The sequence below is a fragment of the Lontra canadensis genome, unplaced genomic scaffold (genome assembly GCF_010015895.1).
Source record: "Lontra canadensis isolate GAN:19392208 unplaced genomic scaffold, GSC_riverotter_1.0 scaffold100, whole genome shotgun sequence".
NCBI lineage: Eukaryota > Metazoa > Chordata > Mammalia > Carnivora > Mustelidae > Lontra > Lontra canadensis.
In genome coordinates this window covers 119,921-137,730 of record NW_022631094.1, presented here as the reverse complement: position 1 = coordinate 137,730, position 17,810 = coordinate 119,921, and the positions used below count along the sequence as shown (strand labels likewise).

The 17,810-nt window shown below is 40.5% G+C and overlaps 1 protein-coding gene across 3 annotated transcripts in view; it reads left to right on the top strand.

The window, feature by feature from the left end:
- OPTN (optineurin) overlaps positions 1-17,810 on the top strand; it is a 44,133-nt gene that overhangs the window by 10,931 nt on the left and 15,392 nt on the right. For all 3 annotated transcript variants that reach the window (XM_032837790.1, XM_032837789.1, XM_032837788.1), the window contains 5 exons: positions 2,930-3,112; positions 5,305-5,378; positions 7,841-7,975; positions 14,858-14,960; positions 16,633-16,748. In XM_032837790.1, the coding sequence (XP_032693681.1) occupies positions 2,930-3,112; positions 5,305-5,378; positions 7,841-7,975; positions 14,858-14,960; positions 16,633-16,748 (611 nt within the window). The remainder of the gene's footprint in view (positions 1-2,929; positions 3,113-5,304; positions 5,379-7,840; positions 7,976-14,857; positions 14,961-16,632; positions 16,749-17,810) is intronic.

The following is a 17,810-nucleotide window of genomic DNA, read 5'->3' as shown; positions in this document are numbered from 1 at the left end:
GGGTTCCCCTTTCTCCACATCCTTTCCAACACATGTTGTTTCCTGTCTTGCTAATTTTGGCCATTCTAAGTGGTATAAGGTGGTATCTCAATGTGGTTTTAATTTGAATCTCCGTGATGGCTAGTGATGATGAACATTTTTTCATGTGTCTGATAGCCATTTGTATGTCTTCATTGGAGAAGTGTCTGTTCATATCTTCTGCCCATTTTTTGATATGATTGTCTGTTTTGTGTGTGTTGAGTTTCAGGAGCTCTTTATAGATCCTGGATATCAACCTTTTGTCTGTACTGTCATTTGCAAATATCTTCTCCCATTCCGTGGGTTGCCTCTTTGTTTTTTTGACTGTTTCCTTTGCTGTGCAGAAGCTTTTGATCTTGATGAAGTCCCAAAAGTTCATCTTTGCTTTTGTTTCCTTTGCCTTTGGAGACATATCTTGAAAGAAGTTGCTGTGGCTGATATCAAAGAGGTTACTGCCTATGTTCTCCTCTAGGATTCTGATGGATTCCTGTCCCGCGTTGAGATCTTTTATCCATTTTGAGTTTATCTTTGTGTACGGTGTAAGAGAATGGTCGAGTTTCATTCTTCTGCATATAGCTGTCCAGTTTTCCCAGCACCATTTATTGAAGAGACTGTCTTTTTTCCACTGTATATTTTTTCCTTGTCGAAGATTAATTGACCATAGAGTTGAGGGTCCATATCTGGGGAGATGGAGAGGAGAAGGGATTTGAGGGAAACTGGAAGGGGAGGTGAACCATGAGAGACTATGGACTCTGAAAAACAATCTGAGGGTTTTGAAGGGGCGGGGGGTGGGAGGTTGGGGAATCCAGGTGGTGGGTATTGTAGAGGGCACAGATTGCATGGAGCACTGGGTGTGGTGCAAAAATAATGAATACTGTTACGTTGAAAAAATAAAAAATTAAAAAAAAAAAAACCAACAACAACATGTGAGTTCTAGTCCAGGAAAGGATTGAAAGGAGTCTCAGTAGTGAAATGAAGAGAGATTTAAAATGTTACCTTGTAAGGTATTTTATGGCCAAATAAGTAGATAGGAATTTCCCAAGTTAGTCAAAAGATCCTCACCCTTGTAAAAAAGAAGATTACCCTGACAAGTCTGAGATTCTAGAATCATGGCCTTATATCCCTTGTCATCAGACACTTGCTTAAAACTCTGTTTCCTACACTTACGCCAAGGTGGTTATAAAAATCCATTCTGAGGTGCCTGTGTGGCTCAGTCAGTTGGGTATCTGACTCTTGATTTCGGCTCAGTTCATGATCTCAGGGTCATGAGACCAAGACCCGAGTTGGGCTCCTCACTGGGTGTGCAACCTGCTTAGAATTCTGTCTCCCTCCCTCTGTCCCTCCTCACCCCCACTAACACACTCACTCTTTCTTAAAAAAAAAAAAAAAACATTTTTTTAAATCCATTCTATAAAATGTCCTCAGAGGGGTCCAGCAGGAAAATGTGAAGATACCTAATAGACCCTGACTTTGCCCTTACCTGCTTGCTTCCTAGTCCAGGCTAAGTAGGGCCTCTCCTTTGACTTTCTACCGCTTTCACAGTTTCATTTCTTTAGAATGAGTCATTACCAAGAGAGGATGCCCAGGCTGATAACCTTTCCCTGCACATCTAACTCTTCAGCTTCACAATGAGTTCTTTTCTCTCAGGCCTGTGGTCGTTTCCTGCAAGGGAACACTCCCAGTGAAGCAAGAACATGATCTCACTGGTGTGAGAGATAGTCCCGTGCTGCATATTAATACCTTTCTCTCCAGGTTTCAATATTTCAGGGACCAACTGGTTTATGCAAATCCTTTTGATGCTTTTTGGTTCTCCTAACAGCCTTTAGGTCTATTTCTGGTTCCTTAGGAAATCTATCATGGAGATGGGTGTGTGTATCTGTGTGTGTGTGTGTGAGAGAGAGAGAGAGAGAAAGAGAGAGAGAGAGAATTGCTGTGTTGTAATGCTCTGATAACCTCAAGTGTGGATTTCTGGTGGCACCATGCCCATAAACACAATGAAGGTTTCCTGAGGAGGGAATCAGAGAGGCCTCCTAGGTCACGGCTGGAAGGGACCACGGAGACCACTTGGGACCATGTCTTCCTTTCTAACCCAACACAACCGAGGCCAAGACATTAAGTAAATCTGCTCAGGGTGACAGCAATTAGCAGGCTGTGGACTGGAATCTGTTTTCTCTGCTCCCAGATGAAAACACTGCATCTAAACAGACCCTTTCTCTTAGGACTTTGTCACAGGTAGTAAGTGTAATAAGAGGAATGCAACACATACTTGTTATTAGTAAATAGGAGTATTTATTCTTCGTGTTGACATAGCCTGAAATTTAATTTTTTTACCTTTCATAGCAGCCTCCAAATTTTCAGTTTTCTTATTTCTCCCTGGGCTTACTTTTAGCAGCCTAAAAAAACACCAACATAGAGTGTAACAGACTGCCTGAGAGAATTTAGGACTTTGCATTGTCTTTACCATTCATGTTTCATGTAATGAGATGGCTTGATGCTTTGACTTCAAACTATACATGACAAGTATGGAGAGAGCGAGGGTGAGTCTGCCTTTGTGTGGGAAGAAAAAAGGCAAGGGGTTGATTTGGTAGCGTTTTGTCCTTATTTTCTGAGGTTTTGGACAACTTTACCGTTGTCAAAGTCTGATTGGTTTCTTTCATGTCATATTATCCTGTATGCTGAGAAAGCCTTTCTTTCTTGTCATGAGATTATTTTAACTTTGTGTTGTTTGAATATAATAAAATAATGTAAAATCTTCCATTTGAAATGTTGTATCACAATATATCTCCAAGAAAAGGCTAGAATTTTCTACCGTAAAGTGTAGCTGTCTTGCCAGGGGGTGTGGGAACACTTGAGTTTGATGACCAGGTGTTAGTTTGATTTGCTCATTCACTTTGCTTCTCATCATTTCCAGGACCCCACTGGGGACCCCAAAGTCCCCAAGGTAGAAGCAGACCAGGAACTCGAACAGCTGAAGACCCAGGTGGCCTATCTCCAAGCTGAAAAAGCAGATCTGCTGGGGATTGTGTCAGAACTACAGCTCAAGCTGAATTCGGGGGGCTCTTCTGAAGACTCCTTTGTTGAAATCAGGATAGCTGTAAGTGTCCTGGTTTTGATTTCATTTTCAGCAAATTACAAAATCTCACCTAGACACCTAGACACCTAGATTACCATCATGTCTTTTCAACACACCACAGCCAAAGAGGCGGGAGTTTCAGCATCAATATCACCAAGATAAACTGGCTCTAGTTTTTAAGTATGACATAATCCTAGGGGTGCCTGGGTGGCTCGGTGGGTTAAGCGTCCGACTCTCTATTTCGGCTCAGGTCCCCGTCTCAGGGTTATGAGATCCTGCTTGAATCATGGAGCCTGCTTGGGATTCTCTCTCTCCCTCTGTCCCTACCCTTGCTTGCACATGCACTCTCTCTCTGTTTCGCGCTCAAAAAAAAAAAAAAAAAAAAGTCTTAACACTCATGAGGGCTATCATGGCTGAAATGAAAGAATACTGATTATCTTTTATGACAAAAGGGATAGGGTTAGTTTTTCTTTTCTTTTCCTTCCCATAGGAAGGATAATCAGATAAATCAGATATCTTGTGACTGATCTAAAAAACAAAACAGAAAACATACATTTTTCCAGACAAGGTCCTTCACTGCGTCCCGCACTGCACTTGGGTGTACAGACTCATGAGAAGGTGGGGCAAACTGATGGCTTTAAAATACTTTTTAATAATAGAAGCCTCTTTTCAGACAAGCCTTATGAGAAACCTTGGTTTATTAAAAACAAGAAGTGAAGAAAAGAAAGTAGTGCCACTGGGGTTGTGGTTGAGGGTTGACCTTGGCTTTGTCCCCGCTTCTAACAGAAGCTGCCTGGGCACCTCCAGGAGCTGAGGGTGAAGCCCTGGGTGTCTGACACGTTTCTGTGGAACCGAAAAGAAAGTGAAGTGGCATGTGCTGGCCCGTTCCTGAGCATATGACGAGTATCTCTGGTGTCCGTGTCTGGGAGCCACAGAGCCACTCTCGTTCATCGCCACTAGAAAATACTAAATGTTGAGGGAGAAAAACCCACAAGGATAAGATCCTCGGTGATACCCACTGGCATGTTAGCTTTATCAGACCGTACATCAGACAGGAAAAAAGAGACTGTCTCTGAGAGAGAAATATGGACCTTGTAGGTAATGCGTGGGAAGCTTGTAAAAAGCTGAACTCCTGGGCATGTCAGAATTATTAGTGTGTGACTTCCTTTGCTTTCCAGTTCCTTTGTTGCACTGAAGAGTAGTAGCATGGGGAGACAGCTCTTAGTAACTTTGCCGTCCATGCTCCCTAATAAATCTTCAGGAGCGTTCATAGCAGCCGAAATCAGGAGAATTGAAATACCAAATGGAAAGCACGCTTTGCCAGAGTACCCTTTCAGCAGATGACCAAAGATAATGAAATGCAGGTTTGATTGAACAGCTTTCACCTTCTCCAAATACCTGGCAAAATTCAGGAAGGCCAAGGAGCATATGAGAAGTTTCCAAATGAGGCTTCTTCCTTTGGGGCACATGGTGAGCACAATATGCTCCTCCACTTGTCCAATGAGTGACAGTTAGTTTTAGTGTAAACATGCTTTTCTTGCCTTGCTTCTTATGAACTGGAAAACACTGCCCAAGTTTTAGGAAAAATGTACACAATCAGAATTGTCTAGATCCATCTTTGTTCATGCATTTGCGGAAGACTTTCCTGCTAGCTCATTGGACTGTTAGTGTCTTTCCTACCATTTGATTGGTCTTGGACTTCTTGTACACTTAAATGGCCCGTGATGTATACAGATTTTGCTAGGATCCAGCGTTGTGCTTTGTGAGCTTTGCCCATAGAAAACGGCCTCTTTTTCAACATTGCTTCAGCAGGTTCTGACATTTTGCATTTTAAAGGCCTGTACAGGGAAGCTGAATGGAGGTCTCGCTAGCTCCATGTGACCTTAACTTGGGAAAGAAGGGAACGAACTGCCAAGGAGAGGGAGGAGATAAGTTTTCATGTGTTCGGGGTCAGGTTGACTCTTCTGGATGAGAAATGAACCTTCACACCTTGGCCTAGATATTTATAATCCTGACAGGGTGTGCAGAGTAAGGGAAGGCTAGATTCCCATTCCATTTCAGTGACCTCGTTGGAACATCTCACATTTAAATGTCGGTAGCTTCCTTGGGTTGCAGGCCATCAACATTCTTGATCTTACTGCCTTTTTCTCTTGATAAAAAATTTGTCTTGCGGACATTATCATGGTAAAGCCCTTTTACTTCTGCCTTTACAGGAAGGAGATGCAGATGTGGCAGTGAGAGAAATCAGGACAAGTCCTGGACCAACAAGAACTGATTCCATTGACACGTATGTGGACAAGGGCTAGGGCTAGTGGACAACCCCTACGCCGCCCCCACACCGGGCGGTCTTGTCACTTGCAGCTCGCCGCTAGGAGGTCAAACATCTTGGGCTGCAAAAGTTGATTCTCATTAATTGATGCCAGGACCCTTTTTTTGTTGTTGTTGTTAAGAATTTATTTATTTATTTATTTGAGAGAGAGCGCAAGAAGGGGGAGAGGCAGAGTGAGAGGAACCAGACCCCCCACCAAGGAGGAAACCTGATGCAGGGCTCGATCCCAGGGCTCTGGGATCTTGACGTGAGCAGATGGCAGCCACTTAACTGACTGAGCCATCCAGGTGCCCCATGCCAGGACCTTTTAAGAATGTCCGGTTTGAATGCTATTTAGTGTTGCAGCCAGGCTGGCAGAGAATAAAAACAATGTGTGGTCCCTCTGTGGGCCAACTCAACCCTCACCACTCCGTTTAGAGGTGTTTCATGTCCCATAGGATGAGAAGAGAAGACAAACTTGTTCTTAATCAAAAGACTCATGCTTGCTGATTTGTTTACTGGTGCACTTTGCCCTGGCCTGGGCTGTTCAGCTCGATAAAGTGGGATGTTATCATTTTGTCTTCCCTGTTCATTCCCCAGAATGAGCCCAGACGACTGATCCTGAGTGATCTCCAGTAAGGACTGTAAGTGCTCTAAGACGCTGACATACCCCATGGCCAGATGTCTTACCTGTGGAGTCTCAAGCTGTCCTGTTCCAAGTAGACATCAGGAAGCAGACATCTAGTTGACCTGTTCCAAATAGACATTAAGAAGCAGACATCTAGGGGCACCTGGGTGGCTCAGTGGGTTAAGCCTCTGCCTTCGGCTCAGGTCATGATCCCAGGGTCCTGGAATTGAGCCCTGCATCGGGCTCCCTGCTCCACGGGAAGTCTGCTTCTCCCTCTCCCACTCCCCCTGTTTGTGTTCCCTCTGTCAAGTATTTACTTTATTTATTTAAATAAAATCTTAAAAAAAAAAAAGATGAAGATGCAGACATCTAGGTGACCTATTCCAAGTAGACATTAAGAAGCAGACATCTTAAATAGTGGGGGGGTGGGGCGGTGGGGTTTGGCAGAAGAGATGGCAGAAGAGCTAGTCATTCACAGCTCTCACCTGGAATGGGCTGTTGGCTCATCCCCCGGATGCAAGTTACTGCTGGGTTCGTCTCTTTGAAAGAGACAGTTATTTGAAAATTCATCTAGGAATCTCTTCTCTCGTGGGCTTTGAATACCTTTTTTCCCATAATGTGACAAATGTACTTAGAAAAACAGGCTGTTTCTTTTTTCCCAGTTTTGCTCCCAAGTCCTTGCATCAAGTAGAAAATAAGTGATAGATAATAATCTTTCATTAAACAGGGCTGTCAGCATAAATGAAAGTTGCTTCCTCGCTTAGCAGTTCCTCAGTTTTCCCCCATCCTGCTCTTTTTAATATCGAAAGACTTTCCTGGAAGTGGTGGGAAGGAAGAAGGCCCTGGTTGAAATTTCCAAGCCACTTCCTCTTCATCTGTAGCCACCTGCTAAAGCCACTTCCTTTTTTAAGCCATAGGTTGTTTTTGTTTTTTTAAGGTTTTATTTTTAAGTAATCTCTACATCCAATGTGGAGCTTGAACTCACAACCCTGAGATGAAGGGACACACGCTCCTCTGACTGAGCTGGCCAGATACCCCAAGGCACAGTTATGTTTTAGTAACTGCTTTCTTACCTCATTTGAAGGTATATGAAGGAGTCAGAGATTGATAACTGGGTGTGGAGTTCAAAGTCGGGAACTGGGATTTAATCCCGGCTGTGTATGAAACATGTGAACTTGAACGTGAGCATCATTGCGGTCATCCGGGAAGTGTAGCTGTCATACCGGTGGTCCTGGTCTTGTTTGTCATCTTCCTGCTTGTTGATATAATCAGATTGCGAAATCAAGGAAAATATTTCACATACCAGTGGTGCTTACATTTCTCTGCTATAGTTATTTGAAATCAAAAACAAAAAGTACCTTCTTCTCTTGACCTGAGAATATCAAGTTGGAGAAAGGTCAGCAGTCTGGGTGTTGCCAGGCAGCACACGTGTTCGTGTACTTTGTGTGACTGTGATCCTCTTTGAGGCTAGTTCTCTAGGAAGGCCGGGCACCGGAAACCAGGGCCACCTCTGCTCTACCATTCCTGGGGGTTCTGGGGTCTGATGTAGTGGGCACACTGGCTATTTGGAGGAAGTGAGTGTGTCCAGTGCAAGGCGAGGCTACCCCAGAATCCCCACCCCTTTCCCGGACACTGTGGAGGAGTGTGAACCTGGTGGTCGCAGGCCAGCTGCGTTTGGTCTGTAGATGAGAATTATTTGGAGAGTGTTCTAAAAAGTAGTTCCTTTACTTTGGTTTCAGTTACTTTCTTAGACACTTCAACATTCGTGTTTTCTGATGAAAACCTTTTAATCTTTATTCTGTTCTTGGTACAGGAGCAAATCTACAGGAAGTGCCAGGAATTATTTGGAATTTGAGAAATTAACTGTGAGCCAGCTCCTGCTTTGTCTAAGGGAGGAAAACCAGAAGGTGGAGAAGCTTGGAATTGCACTCAAGGAAGCCAAAGAAAGGTATGAAATAGGTAACTTGAAATATGCATACATTGCTTTTTTTAACAGCTTTATGGAGATAAAATTAAGACACCAGATAATCCATGCATTTAAGGTATACATTTCAGTATAGTTTAGAATATTCCCAGTTATGTAGCCATGACCACATTATAGTTTTGGAACAAGAAACCCAGTACCTGTTAACACTGATCCCTCATTCCTCCCAGCAGTCTGTTCTCTGTCTCCACAGATTTGCCTATTCTGGACATTTCATCCAAATGGAACCATATGATATGTGGTCTTTTGTGGTCGACTGACTTTATTTAGCATCGTGTTTTCAGAGGTCATCCACGTTGTAGCACAAATCAGTTCTTCATTTCCTTTTTGTTGCCAAATAATAGTCCATTGTGTGACTAGTCAGTAGTCTATTGCTTATTCAATAGCTGGTGAACGTTTTGGTTCCCACTTTTTATCTATTGTGAATAATGTTTGCTGTAAACATTCTTGCACAACTTTTTGTGTGGACATATTTTTTTAATCCTCCGGGGGTATATATGCAGGAGTGGGATCGCTGGGCCATTGGCATCTCTGTGTTGAATGGTTTGAAGAGCTACCAAACTGTTTCCTGCAGTAGCTGCGCCATTTTACGTTTGAGGGTTCTGCTTTTCTCCATGTCCTCCTTCACACTTGTAATCGTCTGCCTTCTTGATGACAGCCATCCTCATGGATGTAAAGTGGTGTCTCATTGTGATTTTGATTTCATTTTCCTAATGACTGATAATGTTGATCCTTTGTATATCATCTTTGAAAATATCTATTGAAAATATCTATTGCCCATTTAAAAAAATAGGATTGCCTTTTTATTGCTGAGTCCTAAGAGTTCATTATATATTCTAGATGCAAATCCTTTTTGAGGGTATATGATTTGTAAATATTTTCTCCCATTCTGTGAATTACCTCTTTACCTCCTGGGCGCTTTCATTGGCAGCACAAATTTTTTTTAAATTTTGATGTAGTCCACTTTATCTCTTTTTCTTTTGTCATTTGTGCTTTTGATGTTGTGTCTAATGAACCATTGACTAACCCAGGGTCACAAAGATTCACTCCTATGTTTTCTTCTAAGAGCTTTATAGTTTTAGCTCTTACGGTCAGGTCTCTGATCCATTTTGAGTTCATCTGGGTATATGGTGTGAGGTCGGAGTCCAGCTTCTTTCTTTTGTGTGTGGATATCCAGTCACCCTAATACCGTTCGTTGAAAAGACCCTTCTCTCCGTCGGTGAACTGCCTTGGCACCCTTGGTATAAATCAGTTGGCCATGCATGTAAAGATTAAATTCTAAACCTTCAATTTTATTCCTTTGATCTATATGTTTATCCCTTGCAAATGCTACACTGTCTTGATTACTACAGTTAAATTTTGAAATCAGGAAGTATAGGTTCTTAAATTGAAAGATTATTTTGGCTGTCCTGGGCTTCTTGCTTTTCTGTATAAATCTTAGGATAAGTTGGTTAATTTCTGGTTAAAAAGAAAAAAAGAAAGTCAGCTGGGATTTTGTTAGGGATTGCATCAAATCTGGAGTTCGGTTTGGGGAGCAATGCCATCTTAACAATATTAAATCTTCTGATCTGTGAAGGATAACCCATAATTTCATTAGGTCATCTGTAATGTATTTCAATGATGTTTTGTCATTTTTGGTATACAGGTCTTAAACTAGTTTTCGAAATTTGTTACTATGATTTCTAGTCTCAAAACCCTCTTATACATGAAATTGTTTTTTAAATTGCTTTTTTGGAGTATTCTTTGATAGTGTGTAGAAATACCACTGACTTTTTTGTATATTGTACATTGATCTTGTATCCTGAAACCTTGCTAGAACTCATGTATTAGCACTAATAGTTTTTTAGTGGATTCCTTAGGATTTTCTTTATACAAGATCATGTCCTATGCAAAGGAATAGTGTTCTTTCTTCCTTACCAGCAAGGGTACCTTGTATTTCTTTTTCTTGCATGACTTCCCTGGTTAGAATCTCTAGCACATGTGAAGTAAAGTGGAGAAAGCAGGCATGCTTGTTTGGGGGGGAAGGCCTTCAACCTTTCACCATCAAGTATGATGTTAGCTGCAAGTTTTCATAGATGCTTTTATCAGGCTGAGAAGCTCCCTTCTATTTCTAGTTTGTTGTACTTTTTATCATGAAGAGTTTTGAATTTTGTGAAATGCTTTTTCCATGTCTATGGGGACAACTAATGGTTTTTTAAACTTCTGTTAATATGATATATTGCAGTGATTGATTTTCATGTGTTAAACCGACCTTTCATTCCTGGGTAAATCCACTTGGATGTATAATCCTTTCTATATGTTGCTAGTTTAGGTTATTAAAATTTTGTTAAGGATTTTTACATCTTTATTCATAAGTTGTATCAGTCCATAGTTTTCTTTCCTTGTAATGTCTTTGGTTTTGGTGTAAGGGAAATACTGGCCTCATAGAATATGGTATATATGGGAACACACACACACACCCACTTTGGGATAAAATTTATACACTGTAGAGTTGTGAAGTCAATTAATTTCTATGTGCAAATGCACTTTTAAGAAATGCAAAGTGCTAAACTATGTAGGATATGGGAGAGGTTATGCAATAGTTTTAAGGCTCCAGCAATTGCAACATTTAATCGTAAATATACTATGACATCATTGATTCTCTCAGACATTATAAATGGCTTATTAATCTTAAAATTATAGCACTGTGAGAAGTACTTTCTAACTGAAGCAGTTTACATCTTAAGATTTATTTATTTTAGAGAGGGAGGCAGGAGGGGCTAAGGGAGAGGAAGAGAGAGAGTCTCAAGCAGACTCTACCCTGAGTGTAGAGCCCAGGGCAGGGCTCAGTCTCACAATCCTGAGATCAAGACCTGAGCTGAAACCAAGAGTAGGATACTTAACCAACTGCTCCATCTAGGAGCTTCTGAAACAATTTAAATTTTCAACTATAGAAAGATCTTTTGTCAAATATGAAACATAAGTTCCTTATTCAGATGAGGTTAACCTGGAAGACACCATCGGCTTTGGTCCAATGACTGATTTCATGATCAGTGCATTTCAAAAGGTGTGGAGGGCACGTCGGCTCTGAATCCTGTATGTTTACACCATATCCTCTTGTTGTCCCTTAGAAAATTTCAAGGGTTGACTTCTAGGAGACAAGTAGCATGTATTCTAATGGAGCAAAATATTCGTCCTGTCTTTTCGGCAAATCCTAAAACATAGTAACAATGCATAGATAGATAAATAAAAGCACTCTTTTTACATCTTAGTTACCAAGCTATTTTTAAAGGGAAAATGTTACCCTTTGAAGGAGACCTTTACAAGCCATGAATAATCAGCGTGTTTGTATTTTGTAGGCACTTTTACCCCTCCTGTGTTCTGCACACCATTCTCAGAAGTCAGGTTGAGCCAGTAATTCATCTGTACTTAGACAACATGATTAGCTTTCATGATGAAAGTGTTAAGAAAGTGTCAACTTGGGAATTTACTAATTATACCTCCTCATCATTCATATGATGTATATAATTCCTGCTTTCAGAATAATCACAGCCTTTTCCCTGTAACAATAGTTCTTCGGATGGCCCTCGGAAGTCAGGCATGCCTTTGAGATGGCTGTCTTTAGTCTCCCACCTTGAGCACCTAGAAAGGGTTGCTTTCTCAATAGCATTAAATCTCCATTCTCTGAGCCAGCCCTCTCTCAGTATTTAACAACTGGTAAGTCAACAGACTCATGCTCTCTGGGTATGTATCAGGATGATGATTTCCCCCTTGCTGTGGCAGAACTGAAAACCAAGAAATAAAATCCCTGATACCTGGACAGCCTGGCTTGTACGTGCTGTATAGGATATGATGAAAACACATCCCAAGACCTAGCATGTCTCTTTCTCAAACAAGTGAGTCTTCAGCTGTTTTCCTTAATCATGACAAATAGGGATATAGAGAGCATGAAATTTATTCTGAAAACTCTTAGGAGATTTGTGGGGAAAGGGGACTGTAGATTTGTCTTTTTCTTTCCCTCATTGTTTTCCAGGATTCATATTTCATGTGATTTGTACTTTCTAAACAAATTTAAACTGACAGCAAGTAAAAAGGAGGAAAGTGTAGGAAGTGTGGCCCAAGAGAGTCAAGAAGTTGCAGGGAAAGTCACTCCAAGATGAAAATTTGCCCTATAAAAGTAAGATAAATGATTATTCAAAAGTAGATCAGAACCCTGGGTCATACATGAGTGGCGTGAAAAAGGCCCATCCATCAACTCCATACCAGCTGGCTCTTACCCCATTTATCTGGCTTAGCCTGAAATAGTGTCTGTGCACTAGTTAGGTTTGGCAATTTGTGATGGTTGTGACTTTTTTGATATTTCCCTCCATGCACCAGGCTTAAATTGCTACTGAGTTGTCCCCCTATTGTGAACACAACCTATTGACCTCCCATTGCACACACAGATGATTGTGGACCTGACTTACCTGCCCCACCTCCGAAACTGGCTATACTGAAATTTAGTTAGGTAACTACTCGGCATTTTACGTTATTAGGCTCACCCAGGGAGTACTCAGTTGAGCTCTGCTCTGTGTCTTGAACACCTTTCCTTTTTTTATACAACTTTTTTTTTCTTACTTCTGTGCATAATTACATCTTTAAAATTTGCTTATTTTCCCCATACTCTTCCTCAGTGAGGAACTCTCTCAGATGCATTCAGACATGTTAGTAGTCTAGTCGTATTCTCTCTGGAGAATACTTGCTTTCTAGGTCCTGTCTCATGGCAGTCATCTTGGCATCTCCCTTTGCCTTCGCCCTGAGGAATTCCTTCACCTATCCTGTGTTCCATCACCTGTTTCCTGAATCCAACACCTTTTCTACTCTTTTTAAGTGTTGTTATTGTTGTTGTTTTTCTCAAACAAAGCTTACCACATTTCCACTAACTGACTGAAAAAGAATATATGGGCAGTATATTTTCTCAGACCTGCATATCTAAAAATCTCTCCTTCTGCCTTTTTACTTCATGGATAGTTTGGCTAGGTATAGAATTCTGTTATCGGATATAATTTTCCCTTCACATTTCAAAAGCTTTGCTTCATTGTGTCCTAGCTTCTGGTGTTAATGCTAAAAAGACCCTCTGCCATTCTGGTTCCTCATCTTTGGGGATGAGACTTCTCACATACTTTGGTGTGAGCCTGTTTTTCATCTGTTCTGGACGCTCTTGGGATCTTTCATTCTGCAAACTCATGTCCTTCAGTTCTTGAGAGATGATCTTGAATTAATTTAGTGATGATCTCTTACCCTCAATTGTCTTTGTTCTCTCTTTATAGCATTACTATTTTTTTAATTGGATCTCCTCTAATTTTCTTAACTCCTTGTTCCTTTTCTCTGTCTCTCCCTTTTTCTCCTTTCTGATGAATTTGATCAACTTTCATCTTCCCTTTTTTTGTGGAGGAGAACCTGTGAGTATTCATTTTTTATTGTGTTCTATTTTTTTGTGGTTGTAATGTTTCCTCATCTCTCTAAAAATCTTAATGATATTTTTGACATTTATTTCCCTGCTGGGATATTCTGTTTTCAGTAAGTTACTTTTTTCTGTTTCTTATTAAGATTTTCCTTAAATGTCTAGTAATCTTGGCTGTTTGATCAAATTTAGCAGGATTACAGGGTATCAGAAGCTGATTGAAGCTCTTGGTGCACATCTAGAGAGGTTTCCTTGGGGAAGTGCTGTGTCAAAAACTTTCAATCTTTTCCCTTATCCTGGTTACATACTCCAGAGGATACTCTTCTAGCCTCCAGCCTTGAGGGCATTTCTCAAATGTGGAGGTTCTTGAGATGAGTAAAAGAAGGTGGCTGAGGGTCCTAATGTTCTGTGTGTAAGTTCCCCTTATAGGACAACCCATGTCTCATTTCTGACTAATGTCTGAACCCAGAAAGCCCTTATTTGTGATATTCTAGACCCTCTTTTTTTTTTTTAAAAGTAGACTCCACACCCAGGGTGGAGTCCAACATGGGGCAGAATTCATGACCCTGTTGATGCCCAACTGACTGAGCCACCCAGACATCACTTCCAGTCCCTCTTAAACAGGCCCCACCTTTGTCCCCACATCCAGAGGTACCTGGTGTCACTGACTCCTGATCCTTCTACTTCCCACAGTGTCGATTAGGTTAAGTCTTGGCTTTCCCTAATGTTGACTTCAGACCCAGCCTTACTGGGCTTCCAAGTCAATTCCCACTCATAGCCATACTCCCCAAATCTTCTTGCTGTTATTTCCTCTCCCTTTCTCTTTGTTCTTGTATGTAGATAGCTTTTTAAAAGTCATTTTGGTGGAGTACAGGGTGGCAGAAAAATTATGTGCATATGTTCAGTTCACTGTCATTAACGAGAAATCTCTTCTTGTTTCATTTGCCTTGGGCTGGCTTTCATGTGGTTATGATTCACTGTAAGAATTTTGGTACATTTGTTTGTTTTTAAGGACTTGTGAACTTAGATGGGTCCAAAAGGGCTTCCTTTCTCTGCTGGATCTTTATAAAGGGATGCATACTCATGTAACACACAAGCATGCATGTACGTACAACAAAGACACAGATTTTTAAAATATTTCTGTGTATTACTGTACATGGAAAGAGACGGTTTTTTAAGTGTTTGGTGTGATTTATGCCCATATTTTATCTCTGCATGAATTCATCCCTTAAATCACATCTAGCCAATTTTAGGATGAGAGCTAAACCCAAAAAGGTTAATATATAATATAGCAAATACAGAGAGATTTTGAAATCTCTGATCTTCCATCCGGATTTCAGACAATGCTGGTTTTGGTGCTTCTGCAATTGCTGTTCTGTTGAAGCCAAAGACAAACTAACTTTTCCATATTCTGTATTTTTCAGAGTTTCATATTTTGAAAAGAAAGCCAGTGATCATTCTGACATTGAGACCCAGACAGAGGGAAGCACAGAAAAAGAGAAAGAAGAGGAGAAAGCCCCCGAAACTGTAGGTACTTGGGTTCTAAGGCTACTGTCACACCCCTGATGTACCCAAGAGTCATATCTGAAGTCGAGTCTTGTGCTGTGTCATTAGATTTAGAAATGGAAATAATCATAATGTTGGATATATTATATTCTATTTCTCTCATATTTCCTTGACCTGATTCGAATTCCATCCATAGTAAATTATAGTGAGATGTGCTCCTATCCCAGTGATTCTAGGGAATTACACCTCTGTATCTTCTTTTTTTTTTTTTTAAGGTAGATTTATTTATTTTAGAGAGCAAGAGCATGCACGAGTGAGGGGAGAGGCAGAGAGAGAGGGAGAAAGAGAATCCAAAGCAGACTGCCTGTGGAGGGCAGAGCCCGACACAGGGTTCCCATCTCATGACCCTGGGATCAGGACCCTAGCCAAAATCAAGAGTCAGATGTCCAATCTACTGAACCACCCAGGCTCTATCCCTTCTTGGCTGATTTTTCTCTTCTAACTTTGTGAGTGAACAGGCCCTCTAGTGGAGAAGGAATTTTGCCCACTTTGTAATGAGATTATTTGAGAATATGACCCAGAAACTTGGGATAGAATTGAAAGATCTCGGTTCTCCCCTACTACTGGTTTGAATGAAATAGTTTGAATGTAAAGGTTCATGTTTCTGTAGCCAGTGTTCTGTGGCACCTCAGAGCTGTGCCCTAGAGCCTGTCACTCAGTCTTAAGCTTAGGGAAGGTGGATGAAGGCAGGAAGTTGTAAGAGCTGTAGTCGTCCACATGAAAGACATTTCTGTAAGATGCTCACTGTAGCCAATTCATTTATTCAACAAATATATGTTGAATGTCTACTGTATGCCATGCTCTGGGCTGAGTTTCCTACTTCAAGAGACTGGAGAACACTGAAAACACTGAGATGAAGAGACAACCCAGGAGTCATAGTGTGTTGTGGACTAAAGCCAATTTGACAACTGGTAGTAGAAGAGTACTGAGATTTCCAAGGCACCATAAAACTCACTGACAGCCATTCTGGAGCTGCCAGGAAAAACTTGGTTCAGTGAAAAGAGTGGAGTAAACTAGAAACATAAATCAGCCAAGGACTATGAGCATAAGCTGCTCTCTGGGTAAATTAGATTATGCTTTGACTCTGCTGTGCTCTCTGATCCCCTGAACCATGATCAGGATTAACTGAGGTCTGACAAAGGGTGAGCAGAAACTAGCAAAACCTAGAACCTTAACGTCTGGGAGTGTTTGTGTGAATTTTGGCTCCTACAACTCTTAAGAGGGGATGTTCTTGGGTTGCCGGAATCAAAAAGGAGAGAGTTCTTCTACCCTTTAAATAAACTGCACACATGTCTATAGGAAAAAAAAATTATGATGAAGTCATTATCACAGTGCATCCAAATTGATCAGTTATGTAAGAAAAACAGTTTTATATATAAATATTGCCATATGTTTGCAAATTACATATTATGAAACATAAAATGTTGTATATGATTAGTAAATGTAGACATATAAGGAAACAGAGTTGTAGCTAAAACATTTCTTTTCATGGAAGATATTTGCAGCATTAATTGTCAAAAGTGTAATCAATTCACCAGTCTTAGTTGGACAATGATGGTTCACACAGTTTTCTCACAAAAAGGTTCATTTAGTCCGAATCACATGTGCGTGTTTGGGATTTCCTGAATGACAGGTTGGAAGTGAAGTGGAGACATTGAACCTTCAGGTGACGACTCTATTTAAGGAACTTCAAGAGGCTCATACGAAGCTCAGTGAGGCTGAGCTAATGAAGAAGAGACTTCAAGAGAAGTAAGAATGAGAGATGAATTCTATTTTCTTTAGAAAATGGACATTTTTACAAATTATATTACTATGTAAAAACATAGTTTCATTACTGTGCTACTAAAAAAAATAGAAGCCTAATTAAAATATGAATTCAGCAAACACTAACGTCTAGATTAATGTACAGGTTCATTTATAAATATGAAATACTTGTAATATGGGGGAACGAGGCCCAGGGAAATCTGATTCCGCTGCTCCGGGATGTTGGTTATGCTTGCTATAGCCTATGGGATGATCTGTAAAAAAAAGCAGTAAGCCAGATTTCCTGTGACTTACCTGAGCTGACAATATTGATGTAAGCAAACATAAATGAAGCTGCAAAGAGAAAGAAGAACTTCAGGGATATTTCTTGAGGAAAAAGAATTCATTTTTAATCAATTACGAAGGCTAATATTTAAATTCAGAACTTTGCGTTTATTTTTCTTAATGTAGCAAATTACCAGATTTTAAAAAGCTAAGTTGATGTTGTTCTTTTGGATTAGTTGGCAAACATAAATCCAGTTCAATACACGAGCGTGTGTTGCCTTAGAGTTTTACTTACCAAGGCTCTACCGTCTTATGGTTATCCAGCAGAGCATAGCAGCTAAAGCTAAGGACTTTGGACAAACAGGCTTAGTTGAAGCATGGATCTAGAATTTATTTGTGGTATTTCCTTGAGCAAGTTATTTATTTAACCTCTCTGAGCCCGAGTTTTATCATTTGTAAAATCTGTGTCATTATACCTACCTTGTAACATATTGAGAGGTTTACCATGCTTGGTGTTAATGCCTTGCTATTAGGAACCTGTGGTTCATGTTTCCTATTATTATATTGAAATTCTCTTTCTGATCTTTAAGAGACCTTAAGACACTTCCTTTTCCCTTATTGAATCTTTGGACATATTCTTTGTGCGTTTTGACAGAACCCACACTTCTCAAAATACTGAAGATATCCATGGATCACTCTATGAAAAGCACCTTTAGCCAATTACTACTTTGGTCTGTGTTGAAGAACAAAAATATACTTGCATGACTACTTAAGGCCATTATT